The 23,675-nt window shown below is 41.2% G+C and overlaps 4 protein-coding genes and 1 pseudogene across 4 annotated transcripts in view; all 5 read right to left on the bottom strand.

Moving 5' to 3' along the window:
- The window catches only part of LOC110220871 (protocadherin gamma-C4), a 215,327-nt gene extending 212,184 nt beyond the window's left edge, over nt 1–3,143 (bottom strand). The window contains exon 1 of the mRNA XM_078150494.1: nt 3,078–3,143. Coding sequence (XP_078006620.1) covers nt 3,078–3,128 — 51 coding nt within the window. The 5' untranslated portion in view covers nt 3,129–3,143. The remainder of the gene's footprint in view (nt 1–3,077) is intronic.
- LOC110220873 (protocadherin gamma-A10 pseudogene) lies at nt 3,144–5,751 on the bottom strand (annotated as a pseudogene).
- A 5,616-nt stretch (nt 5,752–11,367) lies between these two features.
- On the bottom strand, nt 11,368–15,716 carry LOC110220901 (protocadherin beta-16-like). Its single transcript, XM_021005165.2, has one exon. It carries the CDS (start codon nt 14,313–14,315, stop codon nt 11,937–11,939), a length of 2,379 nt encoding a protein of 792 aa, XP_020860824.1. The 5' UTR covers nt 14,316–15,716; the 3' UTR covers nt 11,368–11,936.
- Nucleotides 15,370–18,657, bottom strand: LOC110220900 (protocadherin beta-3-like). The gene has a single exon (XM_021005164.2). The coding sequence runs from the start codon at nt 18,131–18,133 to the stop codon at nt 15,743–15,745; it is 2,391 nt and encodes a 796-aa protein (XP_020860823.1). The 5' UTR covers nt 18,134–18,657; the 3' UTR covers nt 15,370–15,742.
- Nucleotides 18,658–20,168: 1,511 nt separating this feature from the next.
- Nucleotides 20,169–23,352, bottom strand: LOC110220881 (protocadherin beta-4-like). The gene has a single exon (XM_021005123.2). It carries the CDS (start codon nt 23,022–23,024, stop codon nt 20,634–20,636), a length of 2,391 nt encoding a protein of 796 aa, XP_020860782.1. The 5' UTR covers nt 23,025–23,352; the 3' UTR covers nt 20,169–20,633.
- Between the last annotated feature and the right edge of the window lie 323 nt (nt 23,353–23,675).

The following is a 23,675-nucleotide window of genomic DNA, read 5'->3' as shown; positions in this document are numbered from 1 at the left end:
CCTGTGGAGAGAGCTAAATAGCTCAGTGAATGAAGCCCTGGGCCTGGAGTCAGGAAGACCTGACTTCAAATCTGGGGCCTCAGACATTCACTAGCTTTGTGACTCTGGGCAAGTCACTCAACGTCTGTTTGCCTTAATTCACTGGAAAAGGAAATGACAAATCACTCCAGTATCTTTGCCAAGAAAACCCCAAGGACAGTATTGATGTGCTATGGTCCCCAGGGTGATGAAGAGTTGGACATGACTAAATGACTGAACAACAGCACAACCATATGTCCATGTGAAAGTATACCACCACGGAAGAATCAGAGATCCTTAAAGTACTCAAGATGCATTTGTTAATGGTGTATCAGAACTGCCAAATTCAATGAATTCCCTTAAACATAAAATGGATAATCTTTTCTATGCTGTGTGACTGATTTGATTCTTTCCATTTCAATCATAAAGTAAGTAATGAATAGTCAAAATGGCACCACCTATTTTACAGATCTTCATTGAAGTTGTCTATTGAGAACTTTCCCATAAAAAATTTCCACCTTTATCTTTTCAAATGACCTTGATTTCTGGGTAGTATATAACAATGGGATGGAATGAACAACAAATTCTCCAAAGCAAGGAGATATAATAATTATTCGCCTCTGACACAGACCTTAGAGTGTTGTAAACTTTCAATACTTGGGATATCTTTAATGTTATATCCCCTGAGACTGATTTTAAATATTACAGTCTAAGCAGCTATGTGGTGCAGTGGATTAACACTGGGCCTGGAGACAGGAAGACCTGGATTCAAATTTGGTTTCAGATCAATACTAGCTTGACCTTGAGCAAGTCACTTAACTTCAGTTTCCATATCTGTAAAATGGGCATAATAATAGCATCTACCTTCCAGAACTGTTGTGAGGATCAAATACAATAATATTTGTAAAGCACTTGCCACAATGCCTGGCACATTGTAAGAGGTATGTAAAAATGTTAGCTACATAACAGTAATAATAATTGCTATTATTATAATTATTATTTATAGTGAATGAACTTCATTTTTTTTAGGCAATTGGGCTTAAGTGACTTACCCAGGGTCACACAGCTAGTAAGTGTCAAGTGTTTGTTCTGAGGCCGGATTTGAACTCAGGTCCTCCTGACTTTAGGGCCAGTGCTCTATCTACTGCGCCACCTAGCTGCGCCTAATCATGATATTGGTTTTTTATTAATATGATCTGTTATGTTTATAGTTTTTCTATTCTTTTTGTTTGTTTTTAGGCAATGGGGTTAAGTGACTTGCCCAGGGTCACACAGCTAGTAAGTGTTATGTGTCTGAGGCCAGATTTGAACTCAGGTCCTCCTGAATCCAGGGCTGGTGCTCTATCCACTGCACCACCTAGCTGCCCCAATGAATGAACTTCATATGTGAGTCTCTTTCTTGAGAAAGAGGTCCCTCCTGGACATAGGAAACATTCCTATCAAAAATAAAGAAAATATGATACCTTTCACTAAACATGCCCCATTCAGTAACCCATCCTTTTGTGCAGCAATACAGGTGCAAAGGAAGAAGATAGAAGGGGAAAAAAAGGAGAAAATATTAAACTTAAAGAGAGGCTATAATGCTCATTGTCTAAGCTTAATCAGGTCTGTAGTAGTTTTTGGTTAGTACAATGAAGGTGAAGATATTTTATTTTCAAATCATTGGATCTCCTTCAGTTTCTCCTATGAATGACTATTCTGACAGTAGGACATTCACATGAGACTTTCTAGTACTGAACCATGTTTTCTCATTGATGATGGCTGCAGTCAAAGATTGGGTGGCTCAAAAGTTTCATGGCTGGCACAACCCTAGCAACTTGAGATCAGTATGGTTGTGAGTGAATAGAAGAAATCAGCCTTTTTGACAGACATCTTATCAAGTTTGCCAATATAGGAAGCCATCTGTTTCCAAAAACTCCTTTCCCCCTCACTGGGGCCTATTCTTCACATTAAACTAAAAAGTACTAAAATTGTAGATCAGAAAACTCAGCTTTGCCAAATATATTTAAGTATTCTTCGTCTAATTTTGTGAGAAAAAGTGAAGAGGCTCTCTATTATCTCCTTTTTTTCACATTAAATTTGGTAGCTATGCTCCCAGTGACTCAATTTGATAATGACAATCAGACTGAGTGTCCACCCTCCAAGTGTGGAGTCAATGGACCATGGTGCCCTTTTGGCCACTAGTGTATTCAATATCTCAAGATTCTTGCTGATTTTGAGAGATCACTGCATGCAGAATATGTCAGGATTGGGGATCTAAGACCAGCTTATATGTATGAAGAATGAATGTTATTGGGACTTCATTGTTGCAATATTTTAGATCTTTCTGGATACTTAGTACCTAGCAGTCCTCTTGTAGATAGTACCCAACGAGATCTGAAGATCTGGGGTTAGAATCTAGTCTCTGCCATGTACTAGATGTATAACTATATAGGATAAATTTTAATGTTGTAAGCTTCCATTTTCCCATTTATAAAATGGTAGCAATGTTACCCACTACTACCTACCTCACATAGTTACGTGGAAAGTGCTTTGTAAACCTTAAAGTGTTATATAAATATGAATTATGGCTCTTTAAAAGTGGGACTGACAGCACATTGTCTTCCTCATAGAATGATCATCAAATGCTATCACAGATGTAAAACAAATATAAACCTATGCTTGTAATTATTGTTATCATAGTGGTACTCGAGTAAATGATTGTTGAGTATGATGTTGTCACCTTAGAAACAAATTTCACCAAATCCTGTCTTCATAATTTTCCTTTAATAATTTCTCCCTTTTGATGCCTAACTTGTGTCATAAAAAAGTAAAAGATTTGTGTCTGTCTAAAAATACCTACACTCTACACTAAAATTCTAAAGCAGTGACATAAGTGAGATATAATGAAGACTGTTGTCATGGCTTTTTCACAAATGCCCCATTTAAACTATTTCACGATTAAACACATAGATCTATGGAGTATATCATCTTCATAAGAGAATACTTTCACATTGATGGAGAAACACACTAAAATATTAAAATTCCCAAAATTAAAAATTGCAAATGCAGATTCCCACCTTAATGAAGGCTTGCTCTTCATTTGCTTTATTGCAGGCATCCCAAGACATAATAGATTCTCTTTGATCAGATCTTTGCTTACTGGTAAATTCCTGTGAATTACTTGCTGAGAATTTTAAATGGCTCTTCCGAGAGTCAATGGTAGTGGAAACCTCGTGTGAATAAGTCTGGAGGAATGCTTGTACTCCATCTATGCCCAGGAACTGGGAGGCTTGAACACCTTCCAGATGTGTACTTGCTGATCCAAGCTCCATATGCCACCTTCGAAGCCGGAGTGCCAATAACAGGATAATGAAAGAAAAGAATAGGCAGGACACTGCAGCTACTGCGATGACCAGGTAGAATGTTAGACTGGAGTCATTTGGAAATTCAGTGGTCGTTAGGCTGCTGAGATCTGAAAGGATCTCAGGGATACTGTCAGCCACTGCAACTGTAACACTGATAGTGGCAGAAAGAGGAGGCTCCCCATTGTCTGTGACAGCTACTATCAGAGTTTGCTGAGGGAGTCTTTATCCAGGAAAACCCGGGTAGTGGTTATCTCACCCGTGTGCAATCCCACCGAGAAGAGCCCGGGCTCTGTGGACTTCAGTAGACGGTAGGACAGCCAGGCATTCTGGCCAGAGTCTCCATCCACTGCTACCACCTTGGTCACCAGGTAGCCTGGCTCTGCAGAGCGCGGGGCCAGCTCCACCCCACTAGAACCATCTGTAGGGAAAGCAGGATACAGGACTTCCGGGGCGTTGTCATTCTGATCCAGGATGAACAGAGTCAGGGCTACATTGCTGCTGAGAGGCGGGTCCCCAGAGTCTCTAGCTGTCACTCTCAGCTGTAGCTCCCTGAATTGTTCATAGTCGAAGGAGCGCAGAGCATAGAGGACACCTGTCTCAGAGTTGATGGAAATATAGGAAGAAAGAGGCGATCCCTGAAAAGTCGCGTTGGCAATTGAATAAATGATTCGGGCATTATCTTCGCTGTCTGCATCACTCGCCTTGGGAGAAGATATTGTAGCTCCAGGTGAATTGTTTTCCGTGAGATAAGCTAAATAGTGACTTTGGTGAAATACTGGGGGATTATCATTTTTATCCGACACCTGCAGTTGTATCACTTGGTTTGAAGTCAGGGGTGGATCCCCTCTGTCTTCCGCAGTGATAGTGATATCGTAGTCTGGAATTTGCTCCCTGTCCAGTATTTCGCTGGATATCAAACTGTAATAGTTATCAAATGAACGTGAAATCTCGAAAGGAACTTGTCTGGAAATCGCACACCGGATCTGCCCATTTTCTCCAGAATCTCTGTCATGGACATTAAAAAGGGCAATTATAGTCCCAAGTGGAGAGTCTTCTGGGACTGGACTGAAAAGGGAAGTGATGGTGATTTCCGGAGGGTTGTCATTAACATCTGTCACTCGAAGTAAAATATGGGCCAGTGCAGAAAGTCCTCCTCCGTCTATGGCCTGCACTTCCAGTTCATGTAACGGATCCGCCTCGAAATCCAGTCTTCCTACTATTCTGAGCTCTCCACTAGTGGACCCGATTTGGAACATCAGGGAAGAGGCCTCAGAGAGCTTTATTAGCGAATAAATTATCTCGGCGTTGGAACCTTCGTCACGGTCCGTGGCCTGCACCTTGACCACCACTGTGCCCGTTTGTACATCCTCAGGCACGCTCACCTCATAGAGAGAGCGCTGAAACATGGGCGCATTGTCATTCCCATCTAACACCCGGATCCGAATCTGGGTTTCTCCGGTTCTCGTTGGATCCCCGCCGTCAGTGGCTATGAGGAGGAGCTGGTGCTCAGCTTGCTCCTCCCGATCCAGAGCTTTTTCCAATACCAGCTCAGCATATTTGGTACCACCAGCTTTCGTCTGCACATTGAGGCTGAAATGTGTGCTGCGGCCAAGTAGATAATTCTGGAGAGAATTGTTGCCTATGTCGGGATCCTGCGCATCCTGGAGATGAAAGCGGGCCCCTGGCGAGGTTATTTCTCTGATCTCTAACAAAATTTCCTCCACAGGGAAGGTGGGCGAATTATCATTTATATCTAAGATTTCCACTTCTGCCTGTATCAGCTTTACTGGCTCCTCCATGAGAACCTGGAGAGTCATCAGACACTGAGGGATTTGTCCACATGCTCTCTCTCTATCTATTTTCTCACTGACATATAAGTGACCGTTTTGTAAATTCAGAGTGAAATGCTGCTTCTTACCTCCCGAGACAATGCGAGCTCCGCGTTCGGACAGTTCCTGTGGCTCCAGCCCCAGATCCTTCGAGATGTCTCCCACAAAAGAGCCCTTTTCCATCTCCTCGGGAATCGAGTAGCGGATCTGTCCGGACCCGGCCTCCCACAGGGTCCCCAAGAGAAAGCAAAGCAGGATTTGCCCCTTGCAGTCTCGGAGCCTCGGTCGAACTCCCTTTGTCATCTTCAGGATGTGCCACCTCCTGTTTTTTCGAAGATATGCCTTTATTTTTCCGGTTTTGTTTTCGTTTCTATGCCCCCAAGGCTGATCTCTGGGATTAGGGTTTTAGCCCACTCCAGTCACTGAGATTGCTCCTTCACATTCAGCTTGTATTGTTTAAAGTCAATCCTGTTCTATCAGCATAACCCTGGAGAGTATCTCTTGGTGCCTGTTTTCAGTCCTTGGTAGAATAGCGACACCCAGAGCCTTTACTGATAATGGCAAGGCATTAATGTCTTTGTTGTTGATAATTCTTAATCCTTACTTTTGCTCATTCAACATGAATACGAATGCATTTATTACATGTCCACTGTGTTCTGAGGTGTGTGTGTGTGTGGGCATGTAATAAAACTTAGATAACGTAGGGGGGTGGGCAAGACACAAATGCCATAGCTATAATACACAGTATTACCAGATAAGGGCTTTAGAGAGGTATAGAACAGAGTATCATATGGGGGAAGGGGAGGTTGTTACAGACCAGGCAAGTTTTAAGATTGTATTTCTGGGTTTGTTTTTTTCTGTTTTGCTTTATTTTGATACAGCAGCACAACAAAGTGGATAAATCAGCTAGGGTACCGTACTTGGAGACTGGAAAGTCTGGGCTAAAATACCTCTGACAGTAGCTGTGTAACACAGAGCAAGTCACTGAATCTCTACAAAGCTTACTCAACTCTCTCTCTCTCTCTCTCTCTCTCTCTCTCTCAATTGCTATTTGAACTGCTGTTGGGTCTTCCCACACCAAGGCTAATGAAATCAAATAGCCTTCTTATATTTTGTGTTTTTATTCTTTTTAAAAGTGTGGCTTCCATTATCAAAATGAGACTCTAGTTATTATTTGACCACAAGTCCTTCATTCTTTAGGGGAATTCAACTTATATTGATTCAGACTTTTATTGATAAGAAACTGGAATTCAGTAGCATTTTGATACTTCAAAATACTTATTTGTTGTTGTTGTTGTTGCTGTTGTTTTTAATATTTAGGCCAGGTTAAGTAAAAGCAGAGAACTTTATTTCTTTATTGTAAGAGGATATCTTCTCTAAGAATCATGTTTTTATTTCAGTCCTTTTATGTGTTCATGGTTTGCTTTATTGATAGGAATTCCATCACTGTCTTTCATCACTGTTTAGTCTCACCCCCACACAATTTTTCATCCTGTGTTATTCTTTGTCATGTTTTCTCACAAATCTTTCATAGAAGATCCTCACAATATGTTGTAGATCATGTACTCTATGAATACCTGAGTTAAAGTTCAACTTTGGAAATATATATACTGTGTGACCCTGGGCAACTCACTCCATTTCTTAGTGCTCTAGCCCATTCTGTGAGACTCTAAGTAGCACAGGAGGTGTTGGCCTGTATTTGTAGAGAGAGTTTCCATACCTAGGAGTTCTCTGTACTAATGAAACCACAAGTCTAGTCCTTATTCATATTTTTTTAATAAAACTAAGGAGAGCCTAGAACCTCAATAGTAAAGAATAGTATTCCCTCAAGGACTAGAAGGAGAACTGATTAAATAGTGTAATGTAACTTCAGAATATGAAAATTTCAGTAGTGTATAGTGTGGCCATAAAAGATAGAATGTAAGCAGAAATGTGAACTAGTATACAAGTTTTGAAGTATCGAGGACCACCATACTTATCTAAGACTGGTGCCTATAAATACATCAGGCTTAGGGAAGATATACTGCATACTTTACAACATTTTGTCCCTTGCCTTGAAAGAAGGGCAGTGGACTGCTTGTGACCTTCAGCTAATCTGATTTATTAATGTTAAACTTAAACTATGGACATGTGAGCCAGTCTCAACAACAATAGCTCATTCCCTCAAGGTTTATTTTTGAACCAGAACTGTTTTCATTAGTTAGATCTGGTCTGTTTTGGGGTAGGCTATCACAAGAAAAACTGATGAGAGAGTAAGAGGCCAAGACCAAGGACTTTTATGGGGAAAAAAAATTTCTTGGGAGGTATGAGCAGAGGGATCTGGATGTCCATTCAGCAAGATACTATTGAAACTGTCTGAGTTTACCCTTCTTTTTTGTTAGATTTATAGCATGCAAAATAGTTAAATACCATCTGAACATTTAGGAAAACCAGACACTATCACAAGTTCTGGTAACCATTCTGCTCCTTCCTGACATTAGTCAAACAGGACTTCCCACCCAGGTAAGAATTCCAGATGCTCAAAGAGGAGAAGAGATTCATTTATGTCATGACCACCATTCTAACAGGTCAAATGAGGCTGAAATAAATCTGGTTAGGTACTGCATTATTCAAAAAACTGTCATTCACTTAAGAATAGAGGTATATCTCTATTCACATAAAGAAGCTTAGCACAGTCCCTGACACATAGTAAGTGTTTAATAAATGTTTATTGATTGCATGATTGAGAAGAAGGGAAAACTAGAAATAGTACTTTTCTCTGTCTCTTCTCAAGCTCCCTCTGGTCCCATTTGCAGTCTCTACTGTGAATGTTATAGAAGTGTCATAACGCATCACTATTGTCTTGACATATCTGAATTGAGTACTGATCAAAACATTGGCCTAGACTGTTCTAAGCTTCAGCAAGATATCACAGTACCATTTATGTTCCACTCCCACAGTTCCACTGTGTCCTTTGTATAAGAGGCTACCAGTGTGATCCACTTGAAGGACCTCAGCACACTCAAATGACTGAGTTTTAATCTTTAAATAAGGTAAATAGGGGACCACTTTTCCTATTAAATCTTATTTTTTCTTTATTTTCAATTCCTTAGGTTACAGCTGCAGTACTAGACCTGGGAAAATCAAAATAAGAAGCTGTACTGACCAGCACATTATTTTTTTATTTTGTTTTGCATTCACTAATTCTTTCCACTTGAAAATTCTATCCTCCTTCAATATAATTTTAATGTGATTTGTAGTCATTGACATCTTTCTTCTTGTGAGCCTGTTCTCTCCAATATTATATGGAATTTCTGACAGAATCTATGATTTCATCATTATAGGGATTCTTTTCACTAGCCCAGAAAATAATCAATTTATCATGATAATTTATCAGATAAGTTCTAGAGAGTTGTCTGAGAAACGTGGTGGTTGCCTAAGATTCCATATACAGTGTCAGAGGCTGGATTTGAACAAATGGTTTTCCCACCTCCAAAACCAGCATCCTAACCACTATGTGAAGTGGCCTTCATATTAAGTAGCTGTAATTTATTCATAAATCTTCATAAATTAATAAACATTAGGTCCAACACAGATTTTAATGGTTCTTATCCTCATGAAACAAAGTTGTCTACTGGGGCAGTCTAGTAGACTAGAAAGTACATTTTGACTGGGGAGTCAGGTGATCATGGAATATATGGATTAAGTTCTCTCTTGGAGTTCACTAAACTGAATTAAAAGAATTAATTCCTAAAACTGGTGGCAATAGCATTTGATACTTATATTTTAAAGAAAAGGTATTTTATTATTCAAGAACAGAGAAGTTATAGCATTCAGGGTGTTTGGTAGGATTATAGAATTTTTCACAGATTTAGATCTGGAAGCAAACCTAGATTTCATCTGGTCTGACCTCTTCACTTTACAAGTGCAGAAATTGAGGCCCCAAGGAAAAAAAGTAATGCCCAATGTCACACTAATACTAAGTTGTTGAACTGAGATGTGAATGGCAGGTCTTCTGCTATCAAACCCATTACTTTCCTAGTAGTTTTTTTTTGCTAGTTCTTCTTCTTCTGCTTACATTCAGACAAATACAGATAATTCCATCAAAAGGGAGCCATTTTAGAATGTTAAGTACATTAAGTGATATTCAAATAGAAATGTTTAGTTGAACTGAGCAGAATGAGGTAAACAATTTACATGATGACCAAAACAGAGTAAAGGAAAACAACACTGAAAGACTTCAGAACATGCAACAATACAGTGTCCAGTTGTCAGAACTTCAGAGAACTAATAATGAAGCATGCCTACCCCTTCTTGGCAAAGAAATATTGGACTACAGGTGTGGAATGAGGAATACATTTTCAGATGGCCAATGTGTAGATTTGTTTTGATTGATTGGATTACTTGCTATGAGGAGCAGGTCTATGGAGGCAAGATGAGTCATTGGGAAATGACAGGAATGTTTTTTAAAAGAGCACCAAAAAAAATTTAAAAAGAAAAAAATTTACAAACATAAATTATAGACAAACACATACAACCAATTTGAGTTATAAAGGCATACACACAAGTATTAAGAAAGTTATATTCTGACAAATGTTGGGGCTGCTGATTACAGGATGAACCTAAAGTTATTTGGGAAGGTGACAACTACGGAATGTATAAACCTACATGAGATGGTTCTGAAACCACCAAGAGCAACAGCAGGAGGGACTGAATAGAAAGCCAGCGATGGGGACCACGATGAAATGGGAGAGAAGGCCACAAAGTAATTGAGTCTAAAATGTACTAAGGAGGACTTGGAGCAGGTGGAGCAGATGGGTCAAATGCAAAGTAAGACAATCAGAACCTTGCTAGTCTGGAAGGGATGAACTATTCCTTTGCCTAATGCTGCAGATACTGGATCTGATTTTAAGGTAACACTGATATACATTCTCCATTTCCAGCCTGTCTTTCTCACTCCAACCCCTTTATACATGCAATGACCTTCCTGACTTGGTCCTTGGAGATTGCTGGAGGAAATGGAACAAGGTGTAGGTTGAGCAATAAAGGCCTCAGAGTTTGTAGAAAGGAAAAGCTATGATTTGACAAAGATAATAAATAATAATATTGCACAATAGTGATGTAATGGCTTACATATGGGAGGAGTGGGGTAACAAGTGATGAGGAATATGAACTAAGGTGTGTGTAAGAAGGGGAGTAAAGTCAGATTCTCATGTCAAAGCTCATGACAATTAAAGTTAACAAACATCTAATAGGTATCTACTATGTGCATAATAAAATCCTAGACACTGGTTAATGGAAATCTGTAACAACTATTCTTAAAAATGCTTTGCTGACTCTGCATGTCATGATAAAAACAAGATCAAATCAGCTAAACTGATATATTCAGTTTGCCAATACAGTTAGTTCTTCAGGGTCATCCCCTAATTTGATCTCACAACTCTTTTTTACTTTTCTTATGAATTTACCATTTTATTTTTGTGTGGCTCTATTACTTACAACCTGAATGACTTTGAGAAAGTCACTTTACCTCTCTGAGCTTTAGTTTCCTCATTTGTAAAATAAGGAAGTTGGACAAAATTATGTACATGGTCCCTTCCAGCTTTGCAACTTTGATCTTATGAAACTGATTGTATTTTTTTTTAATACAGTCATATGTGTGTTATCTTTCCCTGGCTAGACTGTCAGTCACTTAAAGATAGAGATTTTATCATATTTATCCTTGTGTCTTCCTTAGTGGCAAGCACAGGATAATGTAATGAATAGGGGCCTAAAATGTGTGTTGATAGATGATTAGGTTCTATTGTGTATGGATTCATCATTTAGACATGCATCAGCAAATTAGTTTTGCTGTTTTCCTTCTAGAAGTCCAATTAGGAGATCTTGTAGCAGACTAGACATGATGCAGTTGGTTATGTCTATGGGACTGGAGAAGAAACAACTCACAAAAATTTTGCAGAAGAAAATAACTAGCACACAGTAATGGTGTGGAATGAAAGGGAGAAGAATTGAACATTGCTCTAGTGTTGGAGAATTTGAGGTCGGTAGAAACAGTATTGCTATCTCATGGATATTATTATTCTTAATATCACTAGTAGGAATTTGTGTTATGCATGAGCCTTCACTTCTTATTTGAAGAGCCTTCCAAAATTTTCTCTATAAATTAAATTTATAATGTATAAGAACCAATGTAGCATATTGGAAATAAAATCTTTAATAGAACACATCAGTATTTAAAAACCATAACCATTCCCTCAAACATCTTCCAACTCTTCAGGGATGTAACATGTAAGACAATTAGTCTAGACAGTTCAAAAGAAGCATTGTGGTATTACAAAAACTTTTATTTTCATCATTTCTTTTTTTCCTTTCTAAATGCAAAATCTTTCTGTGATTTATTCTAGGCATTCTGTGTACTACACTAATGTTAAAGCATATAAATAATCATTGCTTGCCCAAGAGCTAGAGATGATCATACATTGTACTTCCAAAAGTTGCCCATTATGTATGGTAGTTTCTAAAAGAAATTTTTAAAATTACACAGTTAAGAAATAGCTCTACAAAGGGTAAAACATGCTTTCAAAAAAGAGGACCCATAATCAATAGTAATTATAGCAATGATATAAAGACTACATAGGGTCAAGCTTATACTATATGGAAATCTTCATACAATCCTCTCCCTATCTTACTCTGGAAAACACATAAAGCAAGATCAAAGTCTCATTATTTTCCTTTCTCCTCTGCATCAATCTTGGGAAAAGCTTTAATTCCCTTCAGGGAATATTTCACTGTTCTCCAGCTGAGGTGGGAGGCTGGGGATAACAGGCTTGAGGATTTTGAATTCACTATTACCAGAGCCATCTGTTAAACACATGTCATATTTGTATGTCTGAAAGAGATTCCCTGTGCCAGTAACATCCACTAAATTTTTTGGGAAATTACTGACATCATCAAAATGGCCAGCACAATGGGATCTCTCCTTCAGCTGTTTCCTCTTATATACCTTGATAATTATGAAGATTATGATAGAAACTAGAAAAAGAAAGGAAATTAAAGCCAGTGAAATAATCAAATACACAGTTAATGTGCTATCTTGTTTCTCTTCTTCAGTGGAATCTGGGACATGCATATGGGCTTCTGAAAAGCCATCTACTAGAAGAAGGTCTAGAGTTGCAGGAGTAGAGAGTATTGGGACACCATTGTCTCTTACAAGGATAATGAGTTTCTGCTTGATAGCATCTCTGTCGCTGATGGTCCTCGAAGTTCGAACTTCTCCATTATGGGACCATACAATGAACAGTCCAGGGTCTGTGGCCTTGAGCAATTGGTAGGAAAGCCAGGAATTCTGACCTGAGTCTTCATCCACAGCAACAACTTTAGTAACCAAGTAACCTTCTTCAGCCGTCCTGGGGATCAGTTCACTGTAGGAAGAAGAGTGGTTCTGCATAGGATATAAAATAACTGGAGCATTGTCATTTTCATCCACAATGACTACATATACTGTGACATTAGTGCTTAAGGAAGGGGACCCTGAATCTGATGCTTGCACGGTCACTTTGAAGTCTTTAATTTCCTCATAATCAAGAGTCTTCAGAATGTAGACCTGTCCATTTTCTGAATTGATGGAAATGAATGGGGATGAAAAGGGAGAATGTTTGTTCTCAGACCAGATAGAATATGTCACTTTAGCATTCTGCCCCGAGTCTGAATCAGTAGCATTTACGCCTCCAATCATCAGGGAAGGTCTGTTATTTTCAGTTACATACATAGTGTAGGACGATTGGTTGAAGAGAGGAAGGTTATCATTGATATCTAATATTTGCACCGTGACACTCTCCCAAGCTGAAAGACTAGGAGACCCCCAGTCTACAGCAGTGATCGTTATGTTATAGCTGGAAACCCTTTCCCGATCCAAGGCTGTATCTGTCACTAGCTCATAGTAATTGCTGAAAGTCGGTTTCAGGATGAAGGGGATGTCATCCGGAATGGAGCAAGATGCTCTCCCATGGTCCCCAGAGTCCCGGTCCCGGATGCTGAAAAGGGCCACCACTGTTCCAGATAAAGAGTCTTCAGGGAGTAGAGTGGAAAGAGATGTCACTGTCACTTCAGGAGGGTTGTCATTCACATCCACCACCTCCACGAGGACTTTACAGTGCGAGGATAGCCCCCCTCCGTCAGTGGCCCGAACACTCAGTTCATATTTCTCAATCATTTCAAAGTCCAGAAATTTGGAGATGCGAATTTCCCCTGTCAGAGGGTCAATCTGGAAAGCACGATGACCTTTGCCGGCATTTTGACTGAATGAGTAAGTCACTTCTCCATTACTACCTTGGTCTGAGTCAGCTGCAGATACAATAGTCACTACAAAGCCTACTGGACTGTTTTCTGCAACAGTAGCTCGGTACAGAGACTGCGAGAACACTGGGGCATTGTCATTTGCATCCAGAACAACGATACGGATCTTGGCGGTTCCCGAGCTGGGCGGGATTCCTCCATCCACTGCCGTGAGTACGAACTCGAGTTCTGGATGCTCCTCGCGGTCCAGGGCCTTTGCCAGGAGCAGCTCCGGGTACTTGCTGCCATCGCTGCCCTCCCGGGTTTGCAAAACAAAGAGCTCACTTATTGGAATGAGCGTGTAGTTCTGGAGGGTATTTTTCCCTGTATCTAAATCCTGGGCACTTTCCAGGGGGAAGCGAGTTCCAATGGTAGTCAATTCAGGGATCTTTAAAATGAATTCATCCTCTGGGAACTCAGGTGAGTGATCGTTGATATCAGAAATGACCACCTCAGCCCGGAAGAACCTCAATGGATTTTGCAGCAGTAATTCAAAACGGACGATGCACTCGTCCATCTGGGCGCATATTTCTTCCCGGTCTATTCTGTCCTTTGTGACCAGTTCCCCTGTTCTCAGGTCCAATAAGAAATGCTCCCCATTACCGTCCTCAACGAGCCGAGCTTGCCGAGAGCGCAGCTCTTTCACATTCAGCCCCAGGTCCTTTGCAAAATTAGCCACGAAGGAGCCAATCGCTATTTCTTCAGCTATAGAATAGCGAATGGTTTCACACGCCACGCGGAACCCCCCATAAAGAAAAATATAGACAAAGAGAACTTGCCTGATCGTTTCCCGCGGTGCTGGCGCCATCACGGTCTCTCCGCATCAACTGGGGACTAAACACAGCGGTGCTGCTGTGGTGGCTCCAAGTCAGCAAATACTGCGGGATGGGCACAGGACTCCACTGCTCAGATTCCAGCTACGACAACGTTTGCAATGGCAGAGTTCAGGATTTAGGCAGAGCCTGAAAATGTGCTGCAGACCCGGCTGCTTTTCAACAAGGAATGACGCTAATGCTACTGAACGTTTTGCTCTGGGATTTTCCTTTCGTCTCTTTCCTGGTCGACAGCGCCGCCAAGCGTCTCAATCAAATAACACAAGGATTGCTCAGTCCGGTAAAAATGGTTAAAACCTATTGATTCTTGCAAAATGAATGTTCTCTCATGTGTGTTTCGGGACATGTAAACAAATTCAAGCACACAGTGTTTTAGATAGGCATAAAATATTTTCTAAGAGTAGAGAAGTAATGAAAAACAACATCAAATGAAAAGGAAAACAACCATTCATGGAATACTCCAACACTCTTCCCTTTCATTCTCTCCTACAAAACTACCCCGCTACTCCACAGACATAATTGTGATATTCTTTATCTGCTTGTGGCATCATCACTTGTCTCAGTAGAAGAGTCTTGCCACAGTTACACTTGCAAAGGAAAATTGAATCAATTATCAAGAACTTCAGAGGGACAGGAAATAGTTTATAAAGTACGTGTGCTGTTGAAATTAGCTGAGGGCACTCTCCTCTGGTTTCATAAAGATAGCTATAGTCACCCTTCCAGTATATGGTTCTTTCAATGGTAGATTGAGAGGAAAGGAGATGTGGTTCACATATATTTTCTCACTTGGTGAATGCAGTATATCTTCATAGAATCAGATGAAAATATTACATTTGAGAAGAAAATGACTTAACAAATCCTAACAAAAAAGGAGAAAAAATCCTCAACCTACTGGGCATCTGCTACATCAGAATGCATAATACAACAAGAGAAAATAATGGCCTTACATAGTAACTAAAATTGGGCCTGGAAATATAGTCTATTTCATAGCAATTACTGGAAATAGAAATAGCCAAGAGAAAACTCAGGAGATTTTTAAAATACATAAGCTGTGTGTAACTGAACTCATTTAAAGGTGAGTAAAAAGGCTTAGAAAGAAACTGTAGCCTCATACATGCTCACTGATAGTTGAAATGTACTTTGTTTGAGGATGAATTTGGTTATACACAGGAGAAGTAGATTTTAAGGAATATTACACACAAAATCCTTTACAAGTAATGCCGTGGAAGGACATGTTCTGAAAGACATGCTCAATTTTTATTATACAAAAGTGGAAAAGAACACCTAAAATTTGGAAAACACATAAAGAACAAATCCTTAAAATTATTTAAAGTTTCATTCAGAAGCAGAGAAAAAGAATTGCTCTTCATAGAATTATTGGGGGGGGCAGGAGAAATCATCTCTAACTTAAGCCTAAGCTATTCTGAAAGGTAGTAATTTCCTCTGAATCCTTGCTATCACTGTGAGCAGGGACACTGGGGATAATTGGCTTCAAGAACTTAAATTCACTAGTCCCAGAACCACTGGTCAGACATGCCTCATACTGGTAGCTGTGGGACAGAGTCCCAGTGCCACTGACACCCAGTAAATGGCCTAGGAAGGGACCACTGGGCACAAAGTGGCTGCTGTCTGAAGCTTTTCTTTTCTTCCTCCATAGATGTAGTACAGTGAACACAATGATGGAGAATAAGAAAAGAAAAGAGACAGAAGCCAAAGAAATTACCAAGGAGAGAGTGAGAGAATCAGTCTGGACCAGCTCATTGGTAGATTCTTGGAGCTTTATATATGGTTCAGAGAATCCATCCACCAAGAGCACGTTCAGTGTGGCTGCTGTGGACAAAGGTGGCTGCCCATTGTCCTTCACCAACACCAAGAGACTCTGCTTGATGGCATCTCTGTCACTGATGGGCCTTGCTGTTTGTACTTCCCCATTATGGGCCCACACAGTGAAGAGCCCTGGGTCTGTGGCTTTTAGCAGTTGGTAGGAAAGCCAGGAATTTTGCCCTGAGTCTCCATCCACAGCCACCACCTTGGTCACCAGGTAACCTGGCTGTGCTGCCCTGGGCACCAAGTCATAGCAGGGAGTTGTCCCATTTTGCAAAGGATACAGCACAAAAGGGGAGTTGTCATTTTCATCTAGGACAATGACTTGAACAAGAACCTGGCTGCTGAGGGCTGGGGAGCCTCCATCAGTCGCCCTCACAGTGAACTGGAAAGTTTGGATGGCTTCATAATCCAGGGCTCTCAGAGCATAGAGATGTCCGTTGTCTGAATTGATGGAGACATAGGAAAAGAGGGATAAATTTTCAGGCCCTGGAGGCTGCAGTGAATAGGTGACTTTGGCATTGGTCCCTGAGTCCCTATCATTGGCACTAACACTGCCAAGGTGGAAGGCAGGACTGTTGTTCTCCCTGAGGTAGAGTGTATATGCTGTCTGAGTAAATACTGGTGGGTTGTCATTGATGTCAGAGATGAACACCGTGATGTTGTGCATAGTTTTGAGCCTTGGGAACCCCAAATCCGTGACAGTAATTGTAACATTATACTGGGCCTTACTCTCTCTGTCCAGCGCTCCTTCTGTTACCAAGGTATAAAAATTTTCTATGGATGGTTGTAGAGTAAAAGGGATATCTTCTTGAATGGAGCAAACCAGCCTTCCGTTTTCTCCTGAGTCCAAATCTGAAATACTGAAAACAGCCACCACAGACTGGGGCACATTCTCTGGGATGGCGCTGTTAAGTGACGATATCGTCAGTTCAGGGGCATTGTCGTTCAGATCTATCACCTGAACAATTAGAGTACATTTCCCGGAAAGGCCACCGCCATCAGTTCCTTCGATATCTACCTCATACCGTTGAATTGTCTCAAAATCTAGCTTTTTTCCGAGTCGAACATCTCCTGAGATGGAATTTATTACAAAAGTTTTCATAATTTCCTCAGAACTATGAAAAAGCGAATACAATATTTCTCCGTAATTTCCAGCGTCTGAGTCTCTAGCAGAGACGGTGACGACCAGGGAGCCAATGGAATTGTTTTCAGGGATCCGAACCTCATATCTAGGTTGAGTAAATACAGGAGCATTATCATTAACGTCCAAAACCGCTATGCGGACGCGAACCGTCCCAGACCTGGGCGGGGACCCACCATCTATGGCCATGAGGGTTAGTGTAAGTTCCGACTGCTCCTCACGATCCAGAGCTTTGATCAACACCAGCTCTGGGAATTTCCTGCCTTCACTGCGGCTGTGAGTTTGAACATAGAAATGGGAATTGGGGCTGATGGTATAGTTCTGCACAGCGTTACTTCCTACATCCAAATCTTCGGCGTTTTTCAGAGACAAAACAGTACCGGGAATACTATTTTCCGGGATTTTCAGAAGCATCTCTGATTCTAGGAACACGGGCGAATGATCATTAATGTCTCTCACCCGAAGCTCAGCCCGAAATATCTTTAAAGGGTTTTCTAGTAAGATCTGGAAAGGCAGCAGACAGGGTTCCACGGAGCCGCACAGCTCCTCCCGGTCCAGTTTCTCTTTTAGGACCAAATCTCCGGTCTCACCGTTGAGCTGCAAAAACTGCTTATTTCCTTTGGAAGCGATTCGGGCCCCTCTGGCTGATAGATCCCCTAACTTTAACTCCAAGGCCGTTGCTACATTTGTCACAAAGAAGCCGATCTCAGTCTCCTCCGCCACCAAAAACCTCCCCAGCTCGCAGCTGGCCTCAGACACCCACAGCAAAAAAACAAGAAACAGGACTTGCCTTTGCGGTAGAATTGCTTTTCTTTCGGGCTCCATTGTTCCTTTGGCTGCCTCCTTTTCAGCTTGAATTGCCCAGCTGAGCCTCAAATTAGATCCTGATTCTGTGAGTCACAGTTATTTGACAGGTTCTAAACCGTTGGTGAGCAGCACAGGGCCCAGGCTTGTATCCTTTCCCAGCTCCAGCTAATAATGTCCCTTCCTCTGCCTTTGTCCCAGTCTTCTAGTCTGTTTCACAGTTTCTAAGAAACCGGTCTGCAGAGACATAGTGTCTCCCCCACCTTAGCCTGCAGCGCCACCAAGTGTCGCTACTAAAAGTTAAAACTGATGTTTTTATATTTTGCTCTGTTCTGCAAAGTACGTCAAACATCTGATTGCTGCAACCATTATTATCCAATGTCTACAGAGTGCTTTGTTATTCAAGATATGAAACTCCATTCTCTTGCGGTATACTGGAGTTGGAAAAAACTCTATAGATTGGTGTGGTGAAATGATAAAACACATGAGTCACCCACATTGTGTATCTCCTGGTTGAGAATGGGAAGGAGGTAGGGAGGGAGGGAGGAGAGGGAGAAAAGGGGGGAGAGAGAGAGAGAGAGAGAGAGAGAGAGAGAGAGAGAGAGAGAGAGAGAGAGGGAGGGAGGGAGGGAGGGAGGAGGGAAAGAGGCAAAGAACAAGGAAGAAGTGTAGTGGTGGAGTAAGAACATAATATAATCATTTTAAACACTTTCACAACAAGGAAGAGATATTTGCAAGTGCACATAGGTTCAAGGGGGACAAAGTATTTAAACTCTAGGTCAGTGTCTCGGAGTACATTTGGGTCCAGAACTGTTTTATGTTGTATTATGGCAAGGGGGGTGGTGGGTTAATTTACTACTAAATTCTAGTTTAAGAAAGTTGTCCAGTGGCATTGAAATATTCTTGAAAGTAGTGAAGAACATGAGGATTCAGAATTTACATTTATTTCTTTTGAATCAAACCAATTCACACTTTCCCTATCACTTTGTTAATACAGTCTGTGAACTGGAGATAATCAAAGACATCTGTTTATTTCTATATGTGAAATTGGGATCTAATCTAAACAAAGGTCTCATATATGCCAAAATATTCATAGCAAAGCAGACTTTGCTGTAGCAAAAACTTGTTTTTGCATAAAAGTGTTCATTGACTACAGAATAGATGAACAATTATGGTATATAAATGTAATTGAATAGTATTAAGCTATAAGAAACAATGGATAGTTGCAAATTAGAAACATGTGAAGACAAGTATGAACTGAGGCAAAGGAAAGAGAATCATGGCAATAATATAAATAGGGAATATAAGAACTTAAATGAAAACAACACAAAAAACATTAGAATTAAGTTAAATGCAACAACCAACCTTGGCTCTAGAGTACAAGATGAACACAACTTTCCTCTCTCAGTAGAGAGGTGGTGAGTTAAGGTGCAGAACCTAGCACTCTCAATCTAATGAGATAATTTTGATTGTTTTGATCAACTGTTTTTGTTCGTTATAAAGGATAGTTCTTTGGGCAAGGGGAAATAATATTAACAAATAAACATAATATAAAGTCCAAAAAGCACAAATTAAAAATAAAAAATATGAAACAAGTGTACCTTTAAGGACTTCTCATGGATGCTCCAATTATTTGTTGGGTATGAGCTAACCACATAGAAATCCTCTTTAAAATTGCATTTGATGAAAATTGTCTGGGTTCCTTAAGTATGTTTATGTTTGTTGTATAAAAATTATTTCAGTTGGTATATGAGGTTAATTTTCAAGAAAGCATATGATCATTTTATTTCTAACAAGTCACATGGAAGTGGACATGGAGTTGAAGAAGGCATTTGGGGGCAGCTAGGTGGCAAAGTGGATAGAGCACCGACCCTGAAATCAGGAGGACCTGAGTTCAAGTCCTGCCTCAGACCAGACACTTGACACTTACTAGTGACCCTGGGCAAGTCATTTAACCCCAATTGCCAAAAAATAATAATAAAAGGTATTTACCAAGAGAAACTTCTAAGCCTTAGAATAATTACCACCTTTTGCAGGAAAAAAAACAACCACTCTGTAGAGCAAAGCACTGCATTGCTTGTATTAATATGGGAAGAGAATAAGCAACTGTGAAGTACAAATGATAACAAAGATTGGCTAAATCCGTGATAACTTAAGAGCATGTAGCATCCACATTTTACTCATCTTCATTGTTTCCGCAAAGGTTAGTGGTAGGCAGATAGAAGTTACAACACAAAGCGTGTTCTTATGGGCTCAGAGGGTGGGGTTAGGGCCTAAATGTGAGCTGCTACTCAAAAGCCGAACAAAATTCTGTCCTCAGATTTCAAAATAAAGATAATGTAAATGAAGGCAATACATGAGTATCCAGATGACTGGAATGTCCAACTTGCAGAAATCAAAAAACTTTCAAAGAGTAGTATATACAGTAACTCTCTAATAATTCAAGCAATAAAGATCTACTGGGGCAATGTCCATAGCAAATATGACAGAATCACACATACATTGTCATCACTTCATACCTCTAATTGAAGCCACAGCTACTCTTAAATGGTGGGTTTTCTTCTAAGTCTGTCCTAGTATTCTGAGCTTGGAGGCTGGGAATAATGGGTTTCAGGAATTTGAATTCTCCATTCCCTGAGCCACTGGTCAGACACACTTCATACTGGTGACTCTGGGAAAGAGTCCCTGTGCCACTGACATCCATTAAGTGGCCTGAATAAGGGCCACTGGTCCCCAAGCAAACTTCATTTGCAGCACTTCTTTTCTTCTTCCATAGACGTACAGCTATGAAAAGGAAGGCAGAGACCAGGAAGAGGAATGAGACTGAAATGAGAGAAATGACCAAGTAAACAGTGAGGGAGTCATTCTGGACTTGCTCCTTCTTTGTGTCTGGGAGCTGTACATGTGGCTCAGAGAATCCATCTACCAGGAATACATTCAGAGTGACTGCTGTGGACAAAGGTGGCTTCCCATTGTCCTTCACCAGAACCAGAAGCCTCTGCTTGATGGTGTCTCTGTCGCTGATGGTTCTTGCTGTGCGAACTTCCCCATTATGAGCCCACACAGTGAATAGTCCTGGGTCTGTGGCTTTAAGTAGCTGGTAGGAAAGCCAGGAATTTTGTCCTGAGTCCCTATCTATAGCCACCACCTTGGTCACCAGGTAACCTGGCTCTGCAGCTCTGGGCACCTGGTCATTGCAAGGAGCTGTGCCATTCTGCAGAGGATATAGTACAAAGGGAGAGTTGTCATTTTCATCCAGGACCACAACCTGAACCAGAGCCTGGCTGCTCAGGGCTGGAGAGCCCCCATCAGCAGCTCTCACAGTGAACTGGAAGGCTTGCATGGTTTCATAATCCAGGGATCTTAGAGCATAGAGATGTCCATTGTCGGAATTGATGGAGATATAAGAGAAGAGGTGTAAATCTTCAGTCTCAGGAGACAGCAGGGAGTAGGTGACTTTAGCATTGGTTCCTTCATCCTTGTCCTCTGCACTGACGCTACCAATATGGAGGGCAGGGCTGTTATTCTCTCTGACGTAGAGTGCATAGGTTGTCTGAGTAAATACTGGTGGATTGTCATTGACGTCAGTGATGAATACCGTGATGTTGTGCTCGGTTTTGAGCCTCGGGGACCCTAAATCCGTGACAGTAACAGTGATGTTATACTGAGTCCTCCTTTCTCTGTCCAGGGCTCCCTCTGTGACCAGTGTATAAAAGTTCTTGAAAGTTGGTTTCAGGGAGAAAGGGAGATCTTCCTGGATAGAACACATCATTCTTCCGTTGTCCCCGGAGTCGCGATCTCGGACGTTGAAAACAGCCACCACAGTCTCTGGGGAGTTCTCTGGGATATTGCTGGTAAGTGACGATACAATCATCTCTGGGGAATTGTCGTTCAGATCCATTACTTGAACCGCAACAGTGCTTTTGCCAGAAAGGCCCCCGCCATCGGTTGCTTCAATATCCACCTCATATTTTTGAATTGCCTCATAATCCAGTTGTTTTTTGAGTCGAATCTCTCCGGAAATGGGATCTACTCCAAATATTTGACTGACTTCATCCGAAGCTTGGAATAAGGCATAAGCTATATCCCCATTGATTCCAGTGTCTAAATCTCGAGCAGAGACAGTCACTACTAGAGAGCCAATGGGCCTGTTCTCTGGGATTTGAACCTCATACCGGGTGTGAGCAAAGATAGGGGCATTGTCATTGATATCCATAACCAGGATGTGGACTTGAGCTGTTCCGGATCTGGGTGGAATCCCCCCATCTACCGCTGTGAGAGTTAAAGCGAGCTCAGGTTGCTCCTCCCTATCCAGCACTTTATTCAACACCAGCTCTGGGAACTTTCTTCCATCGCTGCGTGCGCGAGTGCGGACGAAGAAATGGGGGTTGGGCCTGATGGAATAATTCTGGAGACTGTTTATTCCAACGTCTAAATCCTGGGCAATCTTTAGTGGAAACACAGTACCTGGCGTAGTGCTTTCTAATATTTTCAGAATCATCTCAGATTCCGGGAAGGTGGGCGAATGGTCATTTATGTCTTCTACCCTCAGCTCAGCCCGGAAAACCTGAAAAGGGTTTTCCAGTAAGATCTGGAAAGGCAGCACGCAGGGCTCGGCAGGGCCACACAGCTCCTCCCGGTCCAGCTTCTCTTTTATGAGAAGATCCCCAGTGTCGCGATTAAGCTGCAAATACTGCTTTTTATCCTCAGAGATCACCCGGGCCCCTCGGGATGACAACTCCCCTACCTCTAGCCCCAGGGTCTTTGCAACATTAGCCACAAAGGAACCATTCTCAGTTTCCTCTGCCACTGAGTACTGCTGGGGTTCTGAAACCGCCTCAGACAAGAGTAAAGCAACAGTAAGAAATGCCACTTGCCTGTTCGGTCCAGCTTTCCGTGGCGCAGTCTCCATTGTTGCGGTGGGGCATACAATACGCAAGCCTCTTAGTAGAGAAATCGCTGGTACAATCCAACCTGGCTTCTTGGTCCAAGGGATTGTGATGAATTTATTTGTGCTCGCAGATAGCAACTACATGTATTTCTTTAGTCTCAGTTATGGCTTGGAAAACGTTCCCTTCCCGTCAGTGTCTTTTGTATTCTGTTTTCTCTGAGCAAGGCAGTCTGCAAGATCTGCGATATTTTATAAGCCTTCTTAGTCTACAGCGCCACCACGTGTCGTTATTGACAAATTACTCTTCAAATCCATTTCAATAGGAAAATATATACCCTTTCAGGCAAAATAGTAACAGTAATAGCTAACATTTGTGTAGAGCTCTAGGGTCTGCAAAGCGTTTTTTACATATTTTTACTCAGTTAATCTTCATAACCCTGTGAAGTAGATGCTATTATTAGTTCCATTTTAAAGATGAGGACACTGAGGCATAGAAAGTTTAAGTGACTTGTTAAGGGTCACACAATAGTAAGCTTCTTAAGTAGGATTCAAACTCACTTCTTCCTGACTACAAGTCCCGTACTCTATCTATGCCTCAATTAGTTGCCTATTAATCCACTTTAGTTATGGTGCTTGTGAAAACCAAAGAAGTCATGTTGTCTTCCCCACATA

The sequence above is a fragment of the Phascolarctos cinereus genome, unplaced genomic scaffold (assembly GCF_003287225.1).
Source record: "Phascolarctos cinereus isolate Bilbo 61053 unplaced genomic scaffold, phaCin_HiC Scaffold_2;HRSCAF=192, whole genome shotgun sequence".
In the NCBI taxonomy this organism is placed as follows: Eukaryota; Metazoa; Chordata; class Mammalia; order Diprotodontia; family Phascolarctidae; genus Phascolarctos; species Phascolarctos cinereus.
Note: the sequence above shows the minus strand (reverse complement) of the source record. Positions and strands in the feature narration are given on the sequence as shown.